Below are 27,553 nucleotides of genomic sequence, written 5' to 3'. Positions count from 1 at the left end.
GCTTCCAGCTTGAGTCTGAGGTCAGTCAGATTTCTTGGCCTACTGAAGGCTCATGGTAATACTTACCTTTCCTGAGCAGTTTAACACTCTAATCCCCCAAGGAGAACAAAGCAAACACCGCCTCCCCCTCCCTCCAACAAAACAACCTGCCTTCCCTTGCCCTATGGAAAATTCAGTCTCTTATACCAGTTAATTTTCTAACATTATGTAAAGATGTACTTTGGAATAAGTTGAAATCATTTATCAGACATTCTAGGAAAAATTAAGACAGAAGGTACTAATGATTAAGATCCAGTGTTTACAAGCTTAAGTTAGCCTCAATTGTATGAACTGGCATCTAATTCTAAAAACATTTGTTTGTTTAAATATTTTTGGTGGTATTACTCAAGTCAGCAGGTAGAGTGAGGAGGGAAATATGATGATCTGAGTGATGGAATTAACTTCTTGTTTTCTACTGAGATTCACCATACTTTTGAATACTCAATTTTTCAAAACTGGCTTAAGACAGTTTTAATCATACAAAACTGATGGCTTAGTTCTGAACATATTCACAAAATTGGGTTAAGAGTGTAATACTGGTGTTTATGCTAGGCCAAAAAGTTGTGGTATGTTTTTTGGGTGTGAAAAATGAAACCTGGAATTCATTTTGTATGGTAGATCATGGACCTGTTCTTCTGGGTTTTGAAACACAAGCCCTTCTGGAGTGTATACGTATCTTTCCAGCATTTTGCAAAAGATATTAACTACTTGAAAGTAATACTCTCAGCCTTCTTCCCCCACTAACTGCCTGAATAGTAATTAAAGTGATAATTATTACTTTTAGCTACGAAATGGTTTTAAATAGCCAAATAATAATTAAGTTACTTAAATGCTACTATATAAATAATTGCTGGATCAGGAGGAGGTTTTGTGGTAACTACTAATACCAGGAATTTGTTTTCTGAACGTATCGTGCATTGTGATCAGTGCTTGACCTTTATATCTAAGTAAATATTTTAGACCTTTTTGTTTATTACTTGTCTATTGTTCCCTTTTAGCTTTTGTTTTAATGTATGAATTGTTATAGGGATTGTTTCAATTTTTGCTGCTGGGTCCTATTTTGATGTGAAGACCATGGTTTGAGATCATCTCAAGCCCCCCTCTTCTTTTCAATAGTATCTTGCTTAATTCCTCATTCAGTTTGTTCAGTTTGTTTTTTTTAGTGTCAATGCAACGTTACTATGTTATTTAAGAGAACAGAGACTCTGGTTCACCATAAAGGCACCAGCGTGTAATTTCAAAAGGGAGTACTGAAATTTGGGATAAAAGCTTTGCTTACTATTAAAAAAAACAAATTGAAATGGATAGAGTGAATGACCCCTTCAATTTAAAGAACATCTCAGAAACTAATTGCTAGTGGTTGGTCTGTAGTCCTCAAACTGTTGTCAGAAAATTACTTTTGGTATGCAGTGTATGACTGAAAGCCTAGTATTCATGATCGTTAATAAACTGCCATTGCAAAATATGTAAAGCTATTTGTTCAGCTTACTGAGGAATTATAATACAGACTTGTGCAATGCAGTTCTATATTCTTAATTAACTTTTTTCTGCAGAACATGAACTGTATTGTTTATATTCGCCTATCAACAGTTAATGCTGTTGATAATACCTGGATTTATTTATTAAGTTTGGCAATTCTATCTACCTGGGGATTTTGTATGACCTGGATTGACACTAGTTTTAGTTATATAACTGTATCCCACAAGTACTCCAGTATGCTGTAGAGATTTGAGTTTCATTAAGATTTGTTTATTACTTCTGAAAATGAATTAGTTGTTTGTTGATTTCCAGCTACTTTGAAAGAGATATTAATGCCCTTTTCAGTAAGTAAATATTCTGGTTTGTTCACCTTTTTCTTAGAAACTATATTTTTATCATATGTAATGTTTCCTTGTGCAACTGGGAACTCACCTGTGATGATTGCTACATATGTATTAAGCTTTATATGCCAGGTCAAGTTCCTTCATAGAGATTTTTCTCAGAGAGCCGTACATGAATACAAATATGTGAGTTTCAGAGAGAAAAGATACTGCCCATTTTTCTTGCCCATTCAAGAGACTTTCAAGTCTAAATCTGTAAGCTGCTCATTCTCCAGGTTGTATGATATCTACTTCCACAGTGTTAAGCAGTGTAGATTAAAGCAGAATATAGCTTTCCTTAGGTAGGATAGATATGTGAAATATGAACATTCACTTATTAGAGCAAACCAAACTTTTGTTTGCCTTTAATTTTCCTTAGTCATATTTGTATTTTTTTCTTACTGCTATTTACAGTTTATATTTGGGAAAAGGAGGGGAAATTTTGTAGAGCAAGGTTTATGGTTTATGAAATCAAGTTCAATGTGCCAGAATACATCTCAGTACTTGTATAGTGACAACATTTGAGCTATTACAATTGTAACTTCTACTATTATCTTTCTGTCCTGGGTTCAGCAGTAGCAGTCATTTTTCTCCTTGGTAGCTGGTGCAGTGCAGGGTTTTGACTTTCAGCTTGGGAACAGAGCTGATAACAATGATGTTTTGGTTTGGCCAAGGACTTTGTGAGCCTCATGCTCTGCCAGGGAGGAGGGGAAGCCGGGAGGAAGCAGAGACAGGACACCTGACCCAAACTGACCAAAGAGGTATTCCATACCACAGCACATCATGACCAGGATGTAACTGAGAGTTAGCCGGAAGGGCTGGGAGACTGCGGGGTTGGAGGAGGTATGGGTCAGTGCTTGGTTGGGCTGGGGGGGGGGGGGGGGGGGGCGAGTTGTCTGTTGGCTGGTGGTGAGATGATGTATTCTCTTCCCTTGTTATTTCCTTTATCATTGTTATTATTGGTGGTCGCAGTAGTGATCTGTGTTATACCTTAGTTACTAAACTGTTCTTATCTCAACCGGTGGGAGTTGCATTCTTTTCGATTCTCCTCTCCATCCCTCCGGGAGTAGGGGTAGGGCAAGAAGGGGGGGAGTGAGTGAACGAGTTACCTGACTGGGTTTAAACCATGTCACTTTCTTTTCTTAATTTTAGCTTATTTTAATCCTCATATACTGTGCTACTGACTAGTGATTATGTCATATTGACATAGTATGATTATTTTTTTTTTTTAATTTTATGTAAGCCATCCTTTTCTAGTCAACAAGATGACTCTCCTAACAAAAACCTGTATAAAGATCAGGAATTATAGTTTGCACTGTCATTTTCTGTTAGTAATGGTCAGTTAAATTTCTGGCTCTGCACTACTTTAGTTTTTGCAGGAAGTATGTATATTCTGTCTTTGTATCCATTATTTTTTAATTTGACAAATATTGTGTGAAATCATTTTAATGTCTCACATTGTGTTCTTGCATCACATCTTTTTGTTCTGTATCCCAATACTTTTTCTAACTATTTATGCATGCCATTTTGACTTTCTGCTTCCTCATGTCTTCACCATAGCAACGAGATTCTTGGATCTTTTTTCAGCCTGTATTATGTCTTATGTTACTGTGACCTTTGTATATTTAAAAATATTCCAAACTTTACTCATATTCTCACTAGAAACAGATCTTGACATCTTATTGAATAACTTACTAATTCGTGCTTCTCTGTAAACCTCGCAACCTCTGCTTTTTTCATATATATATATATATATATATATATATATATATGCTGTGGTTTTTAGAGACTATGAAGCTAAAAATTCTTTTTCTTTTTCTCTTCCCTCTTTGTGTTTAGAACTGTATTTTTAGACCTGTTTCAAGTATTTCCTTAAAAATCAAATCTTTAGTGCATGTTGAAACTAATGACTATGCAGCTTTAGGTATAGGTTTCTTTTTTTTTTTTTACAGTCTGCAACAGCAATGGTTAACTTGTGGCTTTAAATATACCTGTAGAGAATTAGAGAAATACTAACTTTATAATTTCAAATGAAGCAACGTCATCATAAATCAAAGTGTCGATTCTTCTCTAGGAAAGGCTTTTGTCTCAGTAAAATTTTAAGGTAATATTTTGTAGAATTATTTAATGCATGAAAAAAGTGGATTGTTGGGTTTTTTGTGTGTTTTGCTGTTGGTGGTGGGTTTTGTTTGGTTTGGTTTGTTATTTTTTTTTTTTTCTATCAGCCTTCAGGGCTGCATCAAAAGGAGCATGACCAGCAAGTTGAAGGAGGTGATCCTGCCCTTCTGCTCTGCTCTTGTGAGACCTCACTTGGAGTATTGGGTGCAGTTCTGGTGTCCTCAATATCAAAAGGACATGGAACTGTTGGAACAAGTCCAGAGGAGGGCCACGAGGATGATCAGGGGACTGAGCACTCCTGTATGAAGACAGGCTGAGAAAGTTGTGGCTGTTCAGCCTGGAGAAGAGAAGGCTGCGTGGAGACCTCATAGCAGCCTTCCAGTATCTGAGGGGAGCCTACAAGGATGCTGGAGAAGACTCTTCATCAGGGCTGTAGTGATAGGGCAAAGGGTAACAGGTTCAAACTTAAACAGAGGAAGTTTAGATTGGATATAAGGAGGAAATTCTTTCCTGTTAGGGTGGTGAGGCACTGGAATGGGTTGCCCAGGGAGGCTGTGAATGCTCCATCCCTGGCAGTGTTCAAGGCCAGGTTGGATGAGGCCTTGGGTGAGATGGTTTAGTGTGAGGTGTCCCTGCCCATGGCAGGGGGGTTGGAACTAGATGATGTTAAGATCCTTACCAACCCTAACCATTCTGTGATTCTAGAAATACAGTTGTTTTGTTGTTTACATTTACACTAACATCTTTGAATATCCATTGACAAAAGCATAAATAGTGACCTCCACTGTATGTGTTGGTTTGTAATTAAGTGCTTGCATCCATTTTCAGAAAGTAGATGCAAGAAGAGAACTGTGGTGGTTATTTTTATGGTGAGATAGCTTTAGAAAGTAGAATTACTGTGTAAAGTCTCAGTATTTTCTAAATATCATTCAAACTGAAAAAGTAGATTGATAGTAAGGGAAATTGTAGGTGTAAAGTCCACCTTATGTAATGTCCCATCCACTTATTAATGAATGAATGGTGTTGATAATGATGATGAACAGCAACAAGATTTTAGAAAAAGCTTGTGGATTTCTGGTCTCATTGTCCTGGTTTTTAAGTGGATTGTGTAGAAAAAGATTCTTTCTCAGTGTCTGGTTTGAGATGATACTAAATCTAGTTTGTTTTGGAAAACTCAGAGGGACAATCTCTCCAGTATTTGGCGACCCAACTTCTGAAATATTAGTCTATCTATTTGATTTATCACCTAGTAGCTATTTCAAATACTTGAAGCTTTATGGGAAGAAATACAGCTAAAAGAACTGGAAAGCTTTGAAAGTATATTTTACATTTCTTCACTATCTAATGCAGTGCAGTCCTGTTATCTGCAGTGTTAGTGTGAACTGTTTCATAGTAGTCATAAAAAATTGAAGGCTCTACTTTGAAGTGGGAAACTGCTGTAGAGCCTCCCTCCTTCCTGTTACAGGGCAGTGCAAACATGCTTCTGTTCAGGTTGACTGGGCAAAAGGCATTATGGATCCTGCTGCTTGAATAAGTTTGAAAAGGGAGCAACTCTCTCTTTTCTTTTTGAGAAACAAAGGCTTAGTTTTTGAAGTGGGTAGAAAAGATAGGTGGATATAGTATTTTGCCAGAGAAAGGCAGATACATTTTGCTTTTTCTACTGGTATTTCATTTTTTTAATTACAGCAAATTATATTTGGAGTTTTGGGGAGAACAGAAGATTCTGGAATAGCTTTTTTCCTTAGCTCAGAGAAAGAACAGTATTCAGAAAACTGCAAACTCTATTTTCCTTTAGCTTGTTATGCAGTGCAACTATAGAATTCTCTGTGGTTTGTTTAGCATTGTGTACTTGATCTTTTTTTTTTTATTTTATTTTTGTGTTCCTAGGAATGATACTTTTTCTTTCAAAGGAGTCAAAAAGTTTTGTAAAGGTGGCTTGTAATTTGAGTGCTGTTTAAATAATTCTTATTTTCTTATCATTTAAATTAGATGATAATGAATGACAAGCTGAGCTTCACTTTGTATCGTATGACAGTTTCAGAAATATTACGCCTACTGAGCTGCATGCTCACCCATTTCAGTATTTGTCATATGATATTGAGAAATTTCTATTTTAAAAATACAGTACAATTGGGTTATTAAAGCTGAAAATATGCTAGGGTTTCTTTAGTTGGTAATGAAATGTTGTCTTTTCAAAGCTGCTGGACAGGGCAGGTGACTTTTTAAACTAATTGTAATTCACTGAGACACCCTTTAATCTATAAGAATGTTCACCTCTGCACTGTTCCTGTCCAGCTGTTGTCTCAAACAATTATCAGCAAGTTATTGTTCTGACATGAGCCATGTCATGCTTGAAAGTGAGATGAAAAAAATTAATGAGGGTGCCTGAGTGCTGGTTAAGTAGGTACAGTTATGCTCTCCATGTTCTTTACTATGACTTTTGAGACTGAGGTAATGTACTCTAATGAGACCACATAAACAAATCTGCTGATTGACAGCTGTTGATTTAGGAATGAAAAATGTTGGCTGAAGCCATATTTTGTTTCAGTCTAATACTCTGGTTGCTTTTGCACAGAAGGACCTTGACTTTAACTTATAATATGGAGCCTTACTGTTTTTCTCTTTATTCAATTATATCAATCCATTTCGTTACTTCTGTTAGGAACAGCGTGTATAACTTTTACTGATGATTGCAAAGGAATAATGCATTATTTAATGGTTATAGCAAGGGGGTTTTATATTTTTGCTATGTAAAAGGAGTTAGTACCTTTTCTGTAAGTTAATTTCAAAAATCACAGAGGAGTTTGTGTTACAGATTTGTGAGTCCAATATCAATGATATGCAGAAATACTGAAGAGTTTTTCTACAAAATTATAGTCAAAGGTAGAGGTAGACTTTTAAGTGTGTGTGTCAGACTCAGCGTATGAAAAGTAAATTATGCCAGACAGTTGATAAAATTGGATTCATTTTGAGAAGATGGTAATTTTTCTAAGCAAAGTAAATGTGATAGATTTAACCTTGTGACTGCAGTAGGATTGCCAATGTGTCAGTATTAATGGAAAGTGATATCAGCTGCAGACTCGTAAAACAGGTGGGTTCAAGAGGAGGTGTGGACCATCAAAGGATGCATTGTACTATGAGGCTATTAGTAGAGTTTCTGAAGGATGAGTTTTGGGAATAATTATTAAATAGTCTCAATGATAGTTTGATGTATTAGGAGAAGGCTGAATTTTGTGATGGCAGAGTTTGGAGGCATTCTCAAGTTTGAAGGAGGTTAGGATGTCGCAGATAATAAGCTGGATGAGTGGTAGAAACATAAATTAGGGAACAAAGCCAAATAGTTTTGTATGATTGGCAAATTTTGCAGTTACTTTTGCATCCATCAAATCTGAAAGAATTTGTTCTAGTTAAGTGCATTTCAAGCCATCTCAAGGTATTCATGCTACATATATGATCTATGGAATAAGAACTGTTAGACTTTTTGTACAAATCTTAATCTGTATCTTTGTATTTAAACAGAACTTTTTCAACATGAAGGTATTTCAGTATGTTCAATTCCTTGTTCAGATTGCTAAATGTTACTGTATTTGCCTATTTGGTATTTAACAGCGTGCTATTTGTCTGATGTCCACAGTGTCTTGATGTGGATGTCAGTGGGGAGGAAGTAGAGGGGTGGGGGTGGGATGAATGCAGATAGGAAGAGCAACCAGTAACCTTTATTTTAAAGTTGTGTAGCAGTCATTAAAATATTTCTTACTATCTTTGTGTAGTCTTGCTAACATCCATCTGCTAATTCTTTATTATGGAGACCTGTAGTAGCTGACAGACTACTTACAAAATGGCAGAGTACCAGTGGTGTTTGAGAATAGAGGGTGTGAGTGCCGATGAGCAAAAAAAACTTGGTTATAAATCAGCTGAGAAAGAAGCTGTCTGAAATAATCTAACACTTCTCTAGCCCATTTAAATTGATGCTGTGTAAGAGCATAATATAGAACTTGCTTTTCCTTGTGGTCAGGGTAGCAGAGCCTTAATTAAAAGGTGCTCATGCTCAAAATTTAAGTGTGAATACAAACTTCAGCTTAGCACTGGAATCTGTGAGTTTTACTTGCATTTATGTATATGTATGTATCAGTTGTTTACAAAGAAAAAGAAAAGGAAAAAAGGTAAGAGAAGAAGAGCAGAACAAATCCTGGATTTCACAGAATTGTTTCCAGTGGGGAAGCATTGTTGTTGATATGTTTACAAGTCACGCTTCTTAATATGACTTTCAGTTCTACTGTCCCAGACTCGAGACAGGTTAAATCACAGATGCATAGAAGCTGCTGGTATCATCAGGTGAAGAGATTAAATGGATTTGAAATCTCTAATTAAGAAAAAGCAAAGATCATGTTGTAGTGCTGTTTTCTTCTTCTTTTAGAAGAGCATTAGGAAGGGAAAGGAACTGTTTAAACCAAGAGAAATCAGTATAAGCTAGTCATGAATAAATTTAAACTGCAGATTGGTTCCAATCAACTAGATCTGGGAGGTTCAGGCAGTTTATCTTGAAAATGGATCTTTAAGAAAAACAGCTCAGTATCTTGAAGGTAGACTTAACAAAAATCTGAAAAATATGTATGTTGTGCTTTCATATAGCAGCAACCCGGACCTTGGGCTGTAAGTTCCTATTTTACATTTATTAGATGACACTATAGTTAGTATTACTGTTGCAAAAATGTACAAGTGAGACATAGACTTACTTTTCTTAATCTTCTCTCCCATATTGCCATACACCATGTAAGGTAAATGTTTAGGAGCAGCAGGTGCAGCACTAGTGCAGGAGGAAAAAGTTGGGTTGCAGATTGCAGTGATTTGGCTATTTATCGACTTGTCATCTGTTTTTCCCAGCTTCCAGGGGTTATAACAATGAGTAAGTAATCTTTCTCTGAAGATTCAAACACAGGCATTTGACCTTCAAGTCCCCTGCTACTTTAAGGTTGCCTGCCATTCAGCATGTCATCATATTGGAAATCTAGAGCTATTGTACTGCCTGGTTATGTACTGGTGTCTGATGTTTTAGGTTGGTAGAAGTGATCCATCCATGTCTCGAGGCCTACTTCAGGTACTTACAGGTACTTCAGGGACTGATATGAGAAAATGCTATTTATTATCTCTGATATGTTAAGGAGGTTGAAGCGAGGCAGGGGTTGGCCTCTTCTCCCAAGTATCAAGTGATAGGATGAGAAGAAATGGCCTCAACTTGTCCCATGGGAGGCTTAAATAAGACACTAGGAAAAATGTCTTTGCCACAGGACAAGCATTGGAACAGACTTCCCAGGGAAGTGGTGCAGTCTCCATCCTGGAGGTATTTAGAAGACTTGTAGATGTGATGCTTGAGGGCATGGTTTAGTGGTGGACGAGGCAGTGCTTGGTTAACAGCTGGATTTGGTGATCTTAAGGGTCTTTTCCAACCTAAATGATTTTAATGATTCTGTGTGCTTGGTCTCTCACTGTCTGTGTAACTTAGCAGTCTGCTACTAACTGTGGCTTCCTCATTAAGTTTCTTTCAGGATATGCCAGCTCCTCCCTGGTGATCCTAGTTTGCTGTTCTCTCCCCTCTGCCCTTTTGGTTTGGAGTCCCATATACTGTTGTTTCTTCCCACAAATTAATGATCAGTCCTTTGTTAGGCTAGTGCTGCCCTTGCCTTTTCGATATGTGAGGCACTGATATTGCTGTGAGGTGACAGTGGGAGCTTAGTAAGCTGTGCCTCTTATGTCAGATCATTCATTCCTATCTTTCCACTCCTGTATCTCTTTTGCTGTTATGTTCTGTTCTTTTGTGTAGTCACTTGATGAATTTGATTGAAGGCCTGATCCAGTGTTTCCCTGCTGGAAAGATGTTGAATTGTTTAAAGCTGAGATCAGAGATTAATAAAAGAATTAAAAATAAAATCAGAACCCATAGAGTACCCCTTGAAAAATCAGTGTTCAGCAAAAGTATTGCACTATAGAATGTGCTTTTATAGGTATGTGTTCTGTGATATAAATGACTTTTATACAATAACTAGTAGAAATTGTCTTTTTTGTGAGTACCTTGAGGTATTGTTCATCTTTAAGGATATGTAGTAAAACACTGATTGAGAGCTGAGTGCTGGAAAGACTATATAACACTATTTCACACAAGTAAAACTAAAACTATAGTTTCAAGGAAGGAGATGTAATCTTAACAGAATCCTTTCTCTATCAGACGTACATCTTCAACTGTAGATATAGATGGGCCTTGTTAACTTTAAATCTTGACAGAACAAGTATCAAATAAATAATGAAAAATGTTTATCTTATCAAGGTGTTACAGCGTACTGTTCTGAGAGAAAAATGCCTTAAGTAAAACCAAATGTTTTTTAGCATTTGTTTATCATTTAATGTGGTAGCCAATTTCATAAATTTGCTTTGTGCCATATTTCGGTGACAGGTGAATCTGGTGCTGCTAGTTGGAAGGGTGTCTGTTCTGTTTTACGTGGCTGTGCTGTGATCTGGGACAGGGAATTAGCACAACTGGAAACTAGCTGCTGGCATTTGCTATACAGATAAGAGTGTGCTGGTCAGCATAAAGTGTCAGGGAAAAGTTTGGAACAGCCTTTTTAAGCTGCAGTGCCAGCTTCTGTTCAACTGGGATCATGGGATGGTGCTCTGTGAGCAACTGAGAAGATGCAACAGTTCATTGATGCTGAAGGGATGAGGCCTGACTGATTTCTTCTGCCCTGCTGGTTATGTGGTCCACTCCACTCTGGCGCTCGTTATAATCTAATGGTTATTCCACAAGCTTTCATAGAATAGAATCATAGAATAGTTAGGGTTGGAAAGGACCTTCAGATCATCAAGTTCCAGCCCACCTGCCTTGGGCAGGGACACCTCACACTAAACCATCTCGCCCAAGGCCTCATCCAGCCTGGTCTTGAACACTTCCAGGGATGGAGCATTCACAACCTCCCTGGGCAACCTGTTCCAGTGCCTCACCACCCTAACAGGAAAGAATTTCCTTATATCCAATCTAAACTTCCCCTGCTTAAATTTTAACCTGTTACCCCTTGTCCTATCAATACAGTCCCTAATGAAGAGTCCCTCCCCAGCATCCCTATAGACCCCCTACAGATACTGGAAGGCTGCTCCGAGGTCTCCACGCAGCCTTCTCTTCTCCAGGCTGAACAGCCCCAACTTCCTCAGCCTGTCTTCATACGGGAGGTGCTCCAGTCCCCTGATCATCCTCGTGGCCCTCATCTGGACTTGTTCCAACAGTTCCATCTCTTTTTTTATGTTGAGGACACCAGAACTGCACCCAATACTCCAAGTGAGGTCTCATGAGAGCAGAGTAGAAGGGCAGGATCACCTCCTTGACCTGCTGGTCATGCTTCTTTTGATTCAGCTCAGGATATGGTTGGCTCTGTGGGCTGCAAGTGCACACTGAAGCTGGCCCATGTTCATTTTCTCATCAACCAACACCCCCAAGTCCGTCTCTGCAGGGCTGCTCTGAATCTCTTCTCTGCCCATCCTGTAGCTGTGCCTGGGATTGCTCCCACCCAGGTGTAGGACCTTGACTTGGCATGGTTAAACTTCATGAGGTTGGCCATCAGCCCACCTCACAAGCTTGTTGAAGTCCCTCTGGATGGCATTCCTTCCTTCCCGTGTATCAACTGAGCCACACAGCTTGGTGTCCTCGGCAAACTTGCTGAGGGTGCACTCAATCCCACTGTCCATGTCAGTGACAAAGATGTTAAACAAGACCGGTCCCAACACCGATCCCTGAGGGACACCACTCGTTACTGGTCTCCAGCTGGACATTGCGCCATTGACCACAACTCTTTGCATGTGCCATCCAGCCAGTTCTTTATCCACTGAATGGTCCACCTATGAAATTGATGTCTCTCCAATTTAGAGACAAGGATGTCATGTGGGACAGTGTTGAACGCTTTACACAAGTCCAGGTAGATGACATCAACTGCTCTACCCCTGTCCATCAGCTCTGTAGCCCCACCGTAGAAGGCCACCAAATTGGTCAGGCAGGATTTCCCCTTAGTGAAGCCAGGCTGGCTGTCACCAAGCACCTTGTTGATTTTTCATGTGCCTTAGCATGCCATCCAGGAGAATCTGCTCCAAGATTTTGCCAGGCACAGAGGTGAGACTGACTGGTCTGTAGTTCCCTGGGTCATCCATTTTCCCCTTCTTGAAAATGGGGGTTATATTTCCCTTTTTCCATTCTTCGCGAACTTCACCTGACTGCCATGATTTTTCAAGTATGATGGCCAGTGGCTTAGGAACTTCATTTGCCAGCTCCCTCAGGACCCGTTGATGGATTTCATCAGGTCCCATGGACTTGTGCACATTCAGGTTTTTAAGATGGTCTCAAACCAGTTCCTCTCCTACAGTGGGCCCAAGGTCTTCATTCTCACAGTCCCTGCGTCTGCTTTCCAAGACTTGGGTGGTGTGGTCAGAGCCTTTGCCAGTGAAGACCGAGGCAAAGAAGTCATTCAGAACCTCAGTCTTCTCCAAATCCTGTGTAGCCAGTTCTCCCGAGAGCTTCCTGAGGGGGGCCTACATTGTCCCTAGTCTGTTTTTTATTTGCAATGTACCTGTAGAATCCCTTCCTGTTATCTTTAACATCTCTAGCCAAGTTGAATTCTAACCGGGCCTTGGCTTTCCTAACCTGGTCCCTAGCTTTGGTTTTCCTTGGTTGAAAGCTATGCACTACTTCTTTGGGTTTTTGTTTGGTGGTGGTGTTTTTTTTTTTTTTTTTGCTTGGTGATTTTCTGCCATTTTAGTGAATGAAGGAGTTCTTGAAGCACCCTGATTGTTGCGGTGGCTTTGTGGAGGCTCATGTCCAGTTTTTTTCCATCTACCACTAACCCCAAGTCCTTCTCCCCAAGGCTGCTCTCAATCCCTTCATCCCCCCACCTGTACTGATACTGGGGGTTGCCCTGACCCAGATGCAGGACCTTACATGTGTTCTTACTGAACCTCATGAGGCTCACATGGACCCCCTTCTCGAGCATGTCCAGGTCCCTCTGGATGTGTCTCAACTGCTAAGCATGCAGTATGCACAATAATAGAAATGTGTCAGACCAACTTTATCAAAATCTCTGAGGTCATTTAAAAGTACTGGGGTCAGTGGCCCTTGTGTGCTCTCATTTATGATATTTAACATATACTGCACAAAATCTATAAGCGTCAGAAGCCACATTAGTGTCTCTTTTTCATTTAGATTTTACTGAAGAGTATATGCTTGTATTTAAATTGCAGGGACTTCGGTATGTTTGAAATGCTGTTTTAATGCTTGCTGCTTTGCTCAGTTAAAGATAAGGTGTTAAAATTTTTCTACTAGTTAGTTTTGAGCATGGATAAAGAATTAATAAAAATGCAGTACAAAAGTATAATTCACTGCTTCTTATCTGTCTTCCAAAGGAAAAAAAGAAAGTTTGAGTAACATACTTCTTTTCTACTTTCAAATGCTAAAGCTTATAATTGTTTTTGGTTTGGCCAATAGTGAAGTTGCCTCTAAACTGGCTTTGAGGGAAGCACTGTGTTGGAGGATCAGTCACAACTTGTATGGTCAGTAGAGGAAGATTTAGAATTGGTCAATAAAATGACAGTAAAGGATTGCTAGGATCAGTTGCTGTTCACCCTGGACTTCTAAGAGAACTAGAGGATGATATCAGAACCTCAGGTTGGGCAGAGAAGAGATTCAGAGCAGGACTGCAGAGAAGGACTTGGAGGTGTTGGTTGATGAGAAACTGAACATGAACCAGCAGTGTGTGCTCGCAGCACAGAAAGCCAGCCATATCCTGCGCTGCATCAAAAGGAGCGTGACCAGCAGTTCGAAGGAGATGATCCTGCCCCTCTACTCTGCTCTCGTGAGACCTCACTGGAGTATTGTGTGCAGTTGTGGTGTCCTCAACATGAAAAGGGCATGGAACTGTTGGAACAAGTCCAGAGGAGGCCATGAGGATGATCAGGGGACTGGAGCACCTCCTGTATGAAGATAGGCTGAGGAAGTTGGGGCTGTTCAGCCTGGAGAAGAGAAGGCTGCGTGGAGACCTCATAGCAGCCTTCCAGTATCTGAAGGGGGCTTATAAGGATGCTGTGGAGGGGCTCTTCATTAGGGACTGTAGTGACAGGACAAGGGATAACAGGTTAATACTTAAAACAGGGGAAGTTTAGATTGGATATAAGGAGGAAATTCTTTCCTGTTAGGGTGCTGAGGCACTGGAATGGGTTGCCCAAGGAAGTTGTGAATGCTCCATCCCTGGCGATGTTCAGGTCCAGGTTGGACAGAGCCTTGTGCCTTGTGTGGCATGGTTTAGGGGGAGGTGCCCCTGCCGATGGCAGGGGGGTTGGAACTAGATGATGTTAAGGTCCTTTCCAACCCCAACTATTCTATGATTCTCTGAAACAGCTGAGCAATGAACTGTGCTGTGTAAAGTGTTATTTGAACCTATGACAATATCAGAGGAAAGTAAGCAAAGTGACCAATGTGATAACTTTCTCAAAAGGTTCTGTTTTTTTTTTAGGATCTACAGTTAGTGAAGTTGGTACCCATGGTGTACATGTTGTAGATAATCATTAGTAAAGGGTAGAATTGTTTAACAATATATTAGTTATATGCTGGCAAAATCTTCTCGGTAATGGCTGAAAGCAAATAGGATTTGAGGACTGCTAGGAAAGAAAAAACAAAGTAATAAAAGCTAAAAGTGTCAACGTACAAGTTCAAGCTGTGCCCACATCCTCCTTACTTTGTGTGGCTTTGTTTCCTCTCGCTAATAAAAGGTATAATAGAGGTACAGCAAAATGATCATGGTTATCAAAATAAATCAAAGGATGACTTTCTTTGTACAATGCATAATTAAGAATGGGAACTCTGTGCTCAAGAACTTCATCAATGTTTAAAATTTCGTAGGTGTAAACAGCAGTTAGTCACAGAAGAACAGTCTTGAAGATTACTAAATAAAAAGTTTTTGCTCTGGAATAGGACTATCTCTGGAAGGCAAATATATGGAGACTTGCAAAGAAGCATACGTTTGACTTGTTCTTGTATGTTTTCCTGTACATCTTGCTGACCTCTGGAAGAGGTGATTGATCTAGCAGGGTGTCGTGGTTTAAGCCCAGCTGGTAACTCAGTACTATGCAGCCATTCGGTCACTCCTCCTGCCTTCTCCCTCTGCTCCCGGGGGGATGGAGAGGAGAATGGAAAGAATGCAGCTCCCACGGCTTGAGATAAGAACAGTTTAGTAACTAAGGTATAACACAAAAACACTACTGCTACCACCAATAATAATAATGATAAGGGAAATAACAAGGGAAGAGAATACAACTGCTCACCACCCGCCAACCAATACCCAGCCCGACCTAAGCAAGTATCTAGCCCTTCCGGGTAACTGCCCCCAGTTTATATAGTGGTCATGACATGCTGTGGTATGGAATACCTCTTTGGTTAGTTTGGGATAGGTGTCCTGTCTTTGCTTCCTCCTGGCTTCCCCTCCTCCCTGGCAGAGCATGAGACCTAAAAGTCCTTAGTCAGAGTAAACATTACTGCGCAGCAACTAAAAACATTGGTGTTATCAGTGCTGTTCCCAGGCCGAAAGTCACAACCACAGCATTGCACCAGCTACTAAGAAGGAGTAAAATGACTGCTACTGCTGAACCCAAGACACAAGGCATAATTATTCTTATGAAGAGGCTTCTAGAGGCAGCAGTGTAGTTATGATTCTAACTGCTTTTTTAACTCAACTGCTATCCCTGCCCATGGCAGGGGAGTTGGAACTAGATGATCTTATGGTCCTTTCCAACCCTAACTCTCCTATGTTTCTATGTTTCTGTTGCCTTGTCCCGCTTAGACTGACCCATGCTGGCTCCTTGTTCAAGAGAACCTTGTGTGGTTCTCTACCTCAGTTCATATACTGGACCCGGAGAGGTGGAGTTGAACAGCTGTCATTCCATTTCACAGGATAATAAACAACATGATAGTGCTTTTTTAATTAGTTATGCTCAGCTTGGGTGCAGCTGCACTCAGGTCCTGTTATTCTGCTTTTGATAGCTTCTGTCAAGTGACAGATCAGCCTTGTAAGGCCCAAGCAGCTAAATCCTGGTAAGAGGAATATATCTTAAAATAAGGAGGTCTGAATTATGTGTCTGCTGGAGCTAGACTCTAAGCAACTCTACTGCTGGGAACACCAATGTGTTTTGCTTTTCCCTGTTCAGCAAACTTCATTGTAGCAGAAAACTCATTTCAACCCTTACCTCTTCCCTTACCTCTTCCCTTACCTCTTCCCTTACCTCTTCCCTTACCTCTTCCCTTACCTCTTCCCTTACCTCTTCCCTTACCTCTTCCCTTACCTCTTCCCTTACCTCTTCCCTTACCTCTTCCCTTACCTCTTCCCTTACCTCTTCCCTTACCTCTTCCCTTACCTCTTCCCTTACCTCTTCCCTTACCTCTTCCCTTACCTCTTCCCTTACCTCTTCCCTTACCTCTTCCCTTACCTCTTCCCTTACCTCTTCCCTTACCTCTTCCCTTACCTCTTCCCTTACCTCTTCCCTTACCTCTTCCCTTACCTCTTCCCTTACCTCTTCCCTTACCTCTTCCCTTACCTCTTCCCTTACCTCTTCCCTTTACCCTTTGAGGAAAATTAATGATGTTTTAAATCATTCCAGGAGTTGAATCAATCTTGGTTAAAACTTTCAATTCTAGTGTGGACCCAAGCAAGTGTTCAGATTATAATGAAGAAAAAGATTCTTCTGATTTTTATGTGCCATATTTCTGACAGTATTTTGGAGAGTTACTGAAGGAAAAATTCAGAGTTGATTTTGTTTTTCCTAGAATTTAATCAGCTGCCATTAAAAAAGTGAGAGTTTACTGTCTCAGCTTTATGAATGAACTAACATCATTTAGAAATTATTTAGTTACTATGATAGCACTTAGGTTTTCAAAATAAAGATGGTATTTCTGTTTCAAATTACTTAGTGACTTAGTAAAAAAAAAATCTTAGTTACTTGGCTAATTTCACAAAAGCAGTACTCTGTAATTGCAAAGTCCTGTGTTGATTGTTATAGAAGATGAGCAAAAGGGTGGAAGTACAAACACTAGGCCATTTGGTTAATCACTTGCTAGTGTACTAATTCCTGTTACATGATCGATCAGCCTATGCCTGTTATCGGTATGTCTTTCTGCAAACAAGGACCTTATATGTCCACCTTAATTAGTTGTGGTTTTTTTATCTTAGTCCACCTATTCATGCTACAATTACGCAGATTGTCAATGGGCAAGATGCATTGCTGACAACTGTAAAGATTCTAAGATGAATTACTTATTTTTGTGCATGTAATGTAATGTATATGCATAAAATTAAAGGCTGTCAGTCACTGGATGTATTTAATAGCCTGTTATAGAGGCATATTCTTCCGAATTACCTTGAAATAACCTGTCAGAGATAAAATGCCTGAATATATTTGTACATTTGCTGTTACCAGTGATTCCAGTTCTTATGTACCCTTGAGAAATTACTTGTAATAAAATCCTCTATTTTGAATGAGTTACAGTGATGCATGAATTTAAGCTTTCATGAAGCATGACTGAGTTAAAATGGTGTATGCATGAATTGTGCCAATTCAACAGCAGTGTTGTCAATATAGGAAAAACAGTGTGTGTGTGCATGACTGAACATATGTTTGAGGGAGGTAAGAAGTGGCAATCTCTTACAAACTGCTTAGAAAACAAATGGTAAAACTTAAGAAATATTCCCTATTGCAGCAACTACCATTCCAAAGATAGGAGGCACTGATGAATAGAAATTGACAAAAAAGAGGCCTGAATAAACAGGAACTTGGAATGCATTGGCACCTTTGCATTGTATGTTCCACATATCTGTTATAGTCAACATGAAGAATAACAAATGACCACACTCTCTAGGAGTTTGCATTCCACCTCAGTAATGGAAACATTTTCAGTTTCAAAGCTAGCAGTTAAAACTGTGAAACATTATTTATATTTCTACCATAGTTAATAGTTTCTTACTGATTTTCCAAGTTATAGGTATATGTAGATGGAAAATAAGATGGATCATGAAAGCTTTTTCATAGTACTTGAAACATAACTTGTACCCCATGAAAAGGCTGGATTAGATTATTAGGTGTGATAAACAGTCCCTGAGGCTAAAACTTCTGTGTTGATACAACCTTAGGTTGCTCTTTTTTCGAAAGAGCATATACCAGCTTTCTCACCTCTCAGGTTCAGACATTCTTCCTATTGCTGTGGGCTGTATCCTCATTTTATCCTTGTTTTTATTTAAAACAAAACAGCGACAATAATGAAAAAAAATCACCCCCCAAAAAAACAAAACACCAACCCTGCAAGAAAACCCCAAATACATGTCTTAGATGATATTTAAGAGTAGATCTAGTTCAGAATTTCTTTCCTATTTTGAAGCAGATTATCACAAATAATTGTGCTAGTGAACCCTGCAATTCAGTAGGGAAGCTATCTAGGAAATAGGCTTGTCCTTTTATTTTGTTTGTTGCATGTCATGTTGCGGGACAATAATTTTGGAGCTGTTAAAACAATCCAAGTCTTCAAAAGGCTGTGTTCTGTCAGCCAAAAGACATATATTTCTTGGCAGGTCTCAGGTTTCCACACCGGTCAGGCCACACATGGAGTACGGAGTACAGCTTGAGCCTCCCCAGTAAGAGGGAGGCATGGACATTCTAAGGGAAGCCCAACAAAGGGTCAGAAAGATGATGAGGATACCGGAGCATCTCTCCTGTGAGGAAAGCCTGAGAAAGCTGGGACTGTTTAACGTGGAGAAGGCTCAGGAGAATCCTGTCAATTTATATTAATACCTGAAGAGGGGGTAAAAGGAGGATGAAACCAGGCACTTTGCAGTAGTAGTGGGCACAAACTGAAACACAGGAGGTTTCTCCTGAACATCACAAAACACTTGTTTTATTACGGGGCTAACTGATCACTGGCATGGGTTGTCTGCAGAGGTTGTGGCCTCTCCTTCAATCTTTAGAGGTATTCAAAAGCTGCCTAAATACAGTCCTGGGCACCTGGCTGTAGGTGGCCCTGTTTGAGTAGGGGGGTTGGAACAGATGACCTCCAGAGGTCCCTTCCAACTTCAGTAGTTATCACACAGTATCATAGTATGCTAGAAATTGGAAGGGACCTCGAAAGATCATCTAGTCCAATCCCCCTGCCGGAGCAGGAACACCTAGATAATGTTACACAGGAATGTGTCCAGGTGAATTTTGAATGTCTCCAGGGAAGGAGACTCCACAACCTCCCTGGGCAGCCTGTTCCAGTGTTCCGTCACCCTCACTGAGAAGCAGTTTCTTCTCAAGTTTAAGTGGAACCTCTTGTGTTCCAGTTTGTACCCATTACCCCTTGTCCTATCATTGTTTGCCACTGAATAGTTCTATGATTTACAGCAAGTTGGGCCACATTTTTGCTTTGAATAACTAAGAACTTTTGCAGCATTTTTTTATTCACCTACAACCTCATTTTCTGTTCAAGACCTATTCCTTTGATTCCAGATAACTTCTTGGAGATAAGGAATGTCTTTCAGTTGAATGTCCTACTGTATGGGGCACAAGCTATCATTTACTTCTGAGAGTTAGATTTCTAAACAGGTGAGGTGGGCATATACTTTCATAATGAGTCTTGGTGTGGGTACATCTTTTGAGCTCATGACCCCAGGCTTGTTCTTTCATTTTTCAGTGAAGACAGACTTCAAGATGACTGTTGTTTTAGCTAAGAGGGTAAGAAAGATGCAAGGTGTTGTGTAATTTTCTGTACACTCTGTTACTTAGTGACAAAATTACTCCACTGAGTGTTCTGTGGATTTCTGTGTAATGTAGTTTTCCAGTTTTAGCTGAACTAGGAATTCAGACTTTTTAAAACAAATGGTCAGATCTGCATGTTCCTTTCAAAACCTGTATTTCAAGGGTATTTTGGTTTTATTCAATAATGATGTATTTTAGAGGAATTTTTTTTTCTTTAGCATACAGATGCACAGACATGATTTTTCTTGCACAATGATAGTGGATAGCAGATTCTATCAGGATCTGTGGCAGAAATGGAAATGTGGCTAGCACTTCATGAATGTAGATTTTCAGTTGCACCTACCAAAATGCGAATGTTTCAGAGATCTGCTGAGTAAACTACATAGGATTCAATCCACATTTCTGTGAAATGCTATTCTGTAGGCTTCCAGCTGTGATGTTATGTTTGTAAAAGAATTCTGTCTCTACTCCCTTCATGACTCTGGTTTCAGTCAGATCGTTGCCAAAATGCAGGTAGTTGACTACAGTTGAATGTGTATATGTACGTGTTTGAAGGAGTCGGTAAAAGCGATTTTTCCAATACATAAAACTCCTTTGAGGTATTTTTCTGTCTGTACACTGGCAACCACATCTGTTAATTCTGATATCATGTTAATAAGGATGTGGGATTGTGGAGATAAAGGGAACTAAAAAGTGTGGGAGATGAATTCTGTGTTTCAAAGTGATGTAGCATTTTGTTTCCCAGCCTGGGAGAGCAGAGCAGTTGGAGCATCAGAGGAGATACTACTGACTAAAAATTACCTAGTTCAAATGCTTGGGCCATGTGTATGCCCCCAGTGTGCTGTTCTTGACATGTAACGTTCCTTTTCAGTTGTATAATACATGAAGTAAGACCTGAGATTTTGAAACAGTTAATGGTATAATGTGATGGTCCAACTTCTGGAGCCATGATTGTTTAGAGATCCCCTGGTTTGCTTCTTCTCTTGTTAGCATGACAAAGTTTTATGTCTGTTTCCCTTATCTCCTTTCTGCAACAGCTGCCCATTCTCACTGGGCTGTGCTCTCTTTTTCCAGTGTAAGCAGATGTTCCCCATTTCTATTTTCTGTATACTTTCCTCCTTCCCTCAGTGCCCTCTCCAAATAAAAATACAAGTGCTGATTTTCTTAAATTTTCTGCTAGTTTAGATATTTACTTCACTTATTCAGATGTATTAAATGTTTTTCTCTCCCTCCTCTCCTTTCCCCCCTGTGGGTTTTTTACCTTTTTTCTTGTTGGAAATAGATAATAGTTGTGTCTCTTCTCCCCTCCCTGCTTCCTGCCCATTCCAATAAGTTAACAAGGAAATGAGGTAAAACACTTCTAGAGGCAGTAGGAGGTATAAGAATTTCAGAATTTCCATTGGAAAGTGCACCATTTCCAATAGGAAAGACAAGTAATATGTGTCCTCTGCTTCTTATTGCTGCCAACTATGTAAGGATGTGACCTGAATTCTCCTGAAGGAGTATCATGTAAGTCTGGTGTAATTAAGTTTGCATAATTGTATAACTCTATATACAATTCCTGCATGAGTTTCTAGAGTATGTTCTATGTTCATTTTTTCCTTAGGGTTGTGATGTCTTAAGTATTGCTGTCACTTTGTGTGTAACCCCCTCCTGGGTGAAAGTTCCAGAGGGAATTAGCCAGTTCATTTGCAACATTGTTCCTTAATTTGAAAGTTAGTTTTGTATGTTTGTATATCTGTGTATTATCTCTGTTACAAGACTAATGAATAAATACTGCTTTCCAGTCCTGGAAAAGGCAAACATATTTGTGTTTTTTCTTTTTCATCCCCTATTAGTGTCCAGTTCAAGTCTGTCAGTGCAAGTTTAAGCAAATTTATAAATTCATGTACTTTAACTTCTTTTGTTATGTCTATGAAGAAAATGATTTTGTTTTCTATAAAATGATGATGTGCAAGGTTTCAAGGTAGCCATAAAGCATTACTGTATTTTCATTATGATTCAGATGAGTTAAGGTATGGAACCTGTGCTACAGAGATATCCAGATCTAGTGGGATCTGCAATTTGGGCACTGATAAGACATGCCATTAATTATGATAGTTTTGAGAATGACTGTTGTCAGCCTTTAAGAAATTTGAGAGGTCTTTAAGGTGTGTAACTACAGGAGAAAATAGTTGTATGATCTTGAGATCCATAGCCCCTGACATGTCCTTCTGGATTTAGTAAGGCCTCTTAAACCATAACTAGAAGAAAAAAATAGAAGTGAAGCTTTAGTGGTAACCTCCCTTTTCTCCAGTAGCTTAAATGTCATGTCATTCTGTTCCTTTTGAACATGGGGTATTGAGTTCTCACATTGTGGTTAAAAACTACTTCTTTTGCTTTCATATACATAGTAGGCAGTTATTTTTCCTGGGACAGGAGAATGTTGACTTTTCTGTTAAATCTGTGGATTTAACTGTGGATTCAGACCAGCTGGTTGTTTCCAGTAGGGTGAGGAGAAAGACAGAAGAGGAAGATTTTGACTTTGTAACCCATTTGCCAGGACCCTGCCCTCTGAGGGCCTGCTTTATGTCTTAACTCAGTAATTTCATTTCATTCAGGTTCTTTTCTGCACTGTGGCATGTCCTTAGAGGGGAGCATCGTGCTGCCTAGCAATTAGAAGTCATTTAGGAGATGATTCAAATTTGTGTCTCCACCAGCTTGGGAGTGACTAGAATCTAGTTCCTTCAATCCCTGTGTGAGGTCTTTAAGTTCTTATCTCTTTGATAGTTTCCTAGTCAACAAAGGTCAGAGACCTTGAGAGGTCATTGTCCTTAGAAAAACATTTTTTAAGAATGACATAGCTCTCCTAAGATTACAGAAGTAATTTCAAGTTAGAGAAATTCTTTTGATAATTCATATTACATCTAGTTTTGTCAAGAATCATCAGTGAGCTACAAATTTTAATCCTGTGTTTTCTTGACAGTTTCTCTATATCCATCTCCTTCTGAAGTCAGTAGCATATACTTTTATTACAACGCATTTTCTACTCTCAACTATTTGGAGCATGTAGAACTTAATTTACAACAATCATACTGTAAAAGACTGGAAACTAATTTTGTGAAATAGTAATATATTGGCTGAATAATATTTGATAGTGAAGACTTGTGCTGGGGGGAGGAGAAGAAAAAAAAAAAGGAATAAAAAAGGACAGCCAGATTTGTGTGGGTTTGGACTTCTTGTTTGTTTGTATAATAATTGGAATATTTCTTACTAATACATTATCAAAACTATGTTGTTATTGTAAATGAAATTCTTATGACAGTGTGTGAATAATGAGAAATAAATTCACTTACATAATGCATTTGAGAGAATGTATTTGTAGGAATTATTTTTTGAAAAGAAAGTACGAACCAAAATTTCCAGCCATGTTAATGTACGTTTCCACAATCACTTTGTCTTTTTGGTATTTTATAATAAGGTTATTATGCCATATATCTAAAAATATAACTTTTGGAGGAAATAAGGAAAATAGGTATAAACTCATTTTTATTCTAAAGTAATGTTAGTTTTCCATAAGACAGTGATCTTTGATATTTTTGGTGTGTATACGTGGAGAAAAGCAGTCACAAAAATACCTAAATTCTGGGTTGGTTCCTTATTGCTTAATATCAAGACATATTGACATATCTTCTTCAAGATCTGTTATTGTCAAGTATCAAAATCCAATTAGAATGCTAACCTGGCCAGGCTGACTGAAGAAAGTTGAATGGTATTTTATATATGACTTTCATGACTTCAGACAGTTCATACAACTAATACTATAATCTTCAGTTTCTATATATTTTAAAAAAAATCTTGTTCTAGAAGGCCAACATGCTGACAAATTTCACTGAAGAACACATATTGAGAATGCAAGCAATTAAATGCAAAACCTCTGTATTTTTTCTCTTCTATATGTTATTTTGTGAATTGATTATGCTTGATAGCAAATATGTTTTCTGAATTCATTAATGTTTTTCTAAACAATAAGAGTTTACAGTAAGTATATTTGTGTTCACTTTGGCAGTAAAAAAAGAGGAGGAGGAATTTGAAGAAAAGAAATCCATTAAGAAACGAATCAAAGAATTAAAAGTCTTGGACCCAAAGATTGCACAGAATCTGTGTAAGTAGTGTCTGGTTTTATAACAAAGTAATGTTGCATATATATGTTCCATAAAACTGTCTGTCTTGTCTGCCTGGTGGTAACCACTTTTTATGTAAAGTATGTGATATGTTCATATGTGCATACTGGTGTTATGCCAAAGGATGTGAGCTGATACAACTGAAACACTTTTTAAAGGACCCAGAAAACAATTAAAGGTCATCACTTTTTTGAGACTGACATTACTCTCTTCTGTATATATTGAAACATAAGTGTACAGCTACGTATCTAATTATCTATTTTCAACATAGTCAACAAAGAATACTGCCTAACCCTCTACTGCTTCACCCCTCCAAGAAGTCTGGTACAAGGTATCTGGCCATCCTGCGTGTACTTTGTAGAAAGAAGGCAATACTCAGTATTATGCAGTAATATGCAAATAAAGATGATAAAGTTTTGGCAACGATGAGTGCTGTAAAGAGTATGTTCCTGAATACTGGAAAAGATAAAATAGGAAATGATTGGATTATGGTGAATGAATAAACAGTGCTTAATAAGAGCATTTTATTTTTTTAACTGTTGATGTGATTTCAGTTTCTCAAAACCATTGAAGGAAAAAAGTGTTAACTCTTAGCTTAGCACAAAAGACTACAACAACAACTGTCCTGCAGAGTAGACTTTTCACTGGGTACTTATGGTGATCTTCTGTGATGCTGGATGTTCTGTGTAACAAATGGATGGAGAAGGCTAGAATTGTAGAAGAACAGTGGTTAAAAATAATTGTTGTCTCTTATTTCTGTTACTTTGTATGGTGTTTGTTAGCCTGTATGCTATAGGCTGATTAAATGGTGATTTGCAAATAGAAAAAAAAAAAGTCTTGCTTTCTTTGTTATATGTTGAATCTTTGTTTTAGCAATTTTCCTTGGCTCTTTCCGAGTGCCGTATGAAGAAATCAAAATGATGATACTGGAAGTTGATGAAACACAACTGTCAGAGTCCATGATTCAGGTAAGGAAAGTGACACTTTAAATCCCAATATTTCAGAGTAAGCTTATCATTAAATAGAAACCTGTGACTAAAAAACCTCTTACCATTACTTTAGGCTAATAAATCACTGTGAAAATCTTTTACTATCTGTGAACTGTAGGATTTTTTTTATATTTGTAGTGCTATTTTTTAATGAAAGTGGATAAATTTATATTCTCTAATTTCTTGAATCATATTGTCCACTCCTAAATTGAGATTTTTCTTTGGTATATTCAAACACCATCTGATATTCTGTTTCTTTCCTAGTTACTCATTTTTTCTCTAATTTGTGTCTCCCTCTGTCTCATTTGCATGTACCTGTTCTGGTCAAAAATTTGTGGTTTTGTGTATGTGTGTTTTGCGTTTTTTTTGTTTGTGGTTGTTTGGTTTTGTGTTTATTGGGGTTTTGTTGTTGTTTGGTGTTTTTTTCCCCTTGTCTCTTTTGAGCTGATACAATCCAGGAACTTGCGTTAGGGCATCCAGTTTTCTTCCCTGGAATTTATTTGGGTACTGTTTTCCCTTTCTGTATTATTTTATTCAAAGCACAAAATTAGTATGATTATGTGTGGAGGCAAAAGAAACTGAAAGTGCCTCTTCTTCTTCTGGGCAGTGTTATATGTGTTGATAAATTGAGGAATTTCATAAAATACAAATCTTTCATTATACAGCCATAGGAAGAAATAATTTGAGAAGTGATTCTGGAAGTCATTTGATCCAAGCCCCTTCTCAAAGCCATGTCAACAAGAGCAGGTTGCTCAGGGCTTTTCCCATTAATTTTTTAGTATCTCCAAGGCTGGACACTCGGTAGCCTTTCTGGACACCTTTTGCAGTGTTGAACTACCCTTTTGATGAAAAATCTGGTGAAGTTTATCTAACCAGAGTTTTCATTGTTGCAACTTGTGACCTTGGCTTTCTGTTGCACATCTCCAAGAGGAATCTAATTGCATGTTCTCTGTACCCTCCAGATGGGTACCTGGAGACCACCCGAGGCTTATTTCTTAAGGTCAACAAACCCATTTGTCAACCTCTTCTTGCCTGTCATGTGTTGTGTTCCCTCGTCATCTGGGTGGGCATCTGTTAGATTTTCAATGATACATTTTTAGGCTAAGATTGTCTTTTGGAAGTTACTTTTTACATACTGTGAATGTCAAATTATTGCCATTATGGCTCGTAAATGTCAAATCATAACTTTTATTAACCTACTAGGAATGTGTCGTAAGTTTTAGTTAGAGAGGCTTTAGATAGCTGTTCTCTAAGCATACCTCAGTGTGTGTTAGAGACACAGGTACCAGTCCCCACTGAAACATCCAAGAAAAATAAAGTTAGATTATTTTTTTTTTAGAAATGTACACTTTCTGCAGGGATATTGATTAGTGAAGAAATAAATGCAGGTAATCAAGAGTCATAAAATTAGTTGTAACATTAAGGCTCCTTGCGATTCAAGTGTGTGACTTGTACTGAACACATAGCAATCTGTATATAAAGGTCAAAACAAGGCAAATTTGTATTTGTGTGCTTTGCTTGCAAAATAAATATCCACCATATTGGTATGTCAAAATAAGGTCCTACTGAGGAGGCTGTACAATGTTCAGGATGCTCCTTTTCTCCACACATGCAGTTTGGCCCTCACTTCTTGTCACTTTGATTTCCAGTGATCTGTAAACTCTGTTGAGCTATCTGGACTTCAGTTTCAATTCTTCACTGAAGAATGAGATGTTTCTCTCAAGAAATATTTGAAGGAACAAACATGAGCTGTCATCTCCAGTGACAGTATGTGTAATCATTGTGTAATTTTCTTTAATTTGTTCAATGATGAAGTTAATAGTGACATTGAAAATATTACTTTAAGATTATTAGATGAGCAGAGGAGTTTACGTTGAAAATGTTTGTTCCAGTTTTCACTTTCATCGCTTTTCTTTTTCAAAGTATGATGATGTGTATCTTTCTTGCATTTCATTTGGAATAATAGTGAAAATTCTTTCACATAGTATGAAAAGCTATTTTATGGAGAGAGAGAATATGCTGTGCTGTTACGTGCAGCTTGAACTCTGTTTCAGATAGTTCATGCCTGCTCTGAGACTCATACACTTCAGCCTTAGCACTGTTTTTTATTGGTGAATATTTACCTTGTTAAAGAAATTAGGTCCTCAACAAGATCCTGAAGCAACCAATGAAAATGTAGTCCCATATATTTCATGATTCTGGGAAGAGCAAAAGCATACCTTGGTTTGCAAGCATATGGCATTTTTTTCATTTATTTATATAAGATACCCGAGATATTATTGGTATTTTTCCTTTCTAGAAATTTCTTGCCTTCATCTTTTTTTCCTTTTATTTTTTTTTTTTTTCTATCTTTAAATATTTTTCAGTGTGTCTTAATGTCATGGTTTCCAAAGCTGGAAGTTTGTCCTTACTCCTACTCTTGTTATACTTAAGTGTTAAAAGTAATCTCTTCCTCTCTCCCTTTCTTCAGTTGGAAATTGAATCTACTTCTGAAAGACATAAAACCTGCAAAAGTCATACTATAATCCAGATAGTCATTGACTAATCATTGGAATGTTTCTTAAAATTTAGCCAAAATTCTTGCTCC

The 27,553-nt window shown here is 38.4% G+C and overlaps 1 protein-coding gene across 1 annotated transcript in view; it reads left to right on the top strand.

The window, feature by feature from the left end:
* DIAPH3 (diaphanous related formin 3) overlaps window positions 1-27,553 on the top strand; it is a 225,921-nt gene that overhangs the window by 69,481 nt on the left and 128,887 nt on the right. The window contains exons 18-19 of the mRNA XM_062636862.1: window positions 23,863-23,958; window positions 24,851-24,945. Coding sequence (XP_062492846.1) covers window positions 23,863-23,958; window positions 24,851-24,945 — 191 coding nt within the window. The remainder of the gene's footprint in view (window positions 1-23,862; window positions 23,959-24,850; window positions 24,946-27,553) is intronic.

Source organism: Pezoporus occidentalis, unplaced genomic scaffold (genome assembly GCF_034315485.1).
Source record: "Pezoporus occidentalis ecotype Australia unplaced genomic scaffold, CSIRO_AGI_Poc_V1 ctg5, whole genome shotgun sequence".
Lineage (NCBI taxonomy): Eukaryota > Metazoa > Chordata > Aves > Psittaciformes > Psittacidae > Pezoporus > Pezoporus occidentalis.
Note: the sequence above shows the minus strand (reverse complement) of the source record. Positions and strands in the feature narration are given on the sequence as shown.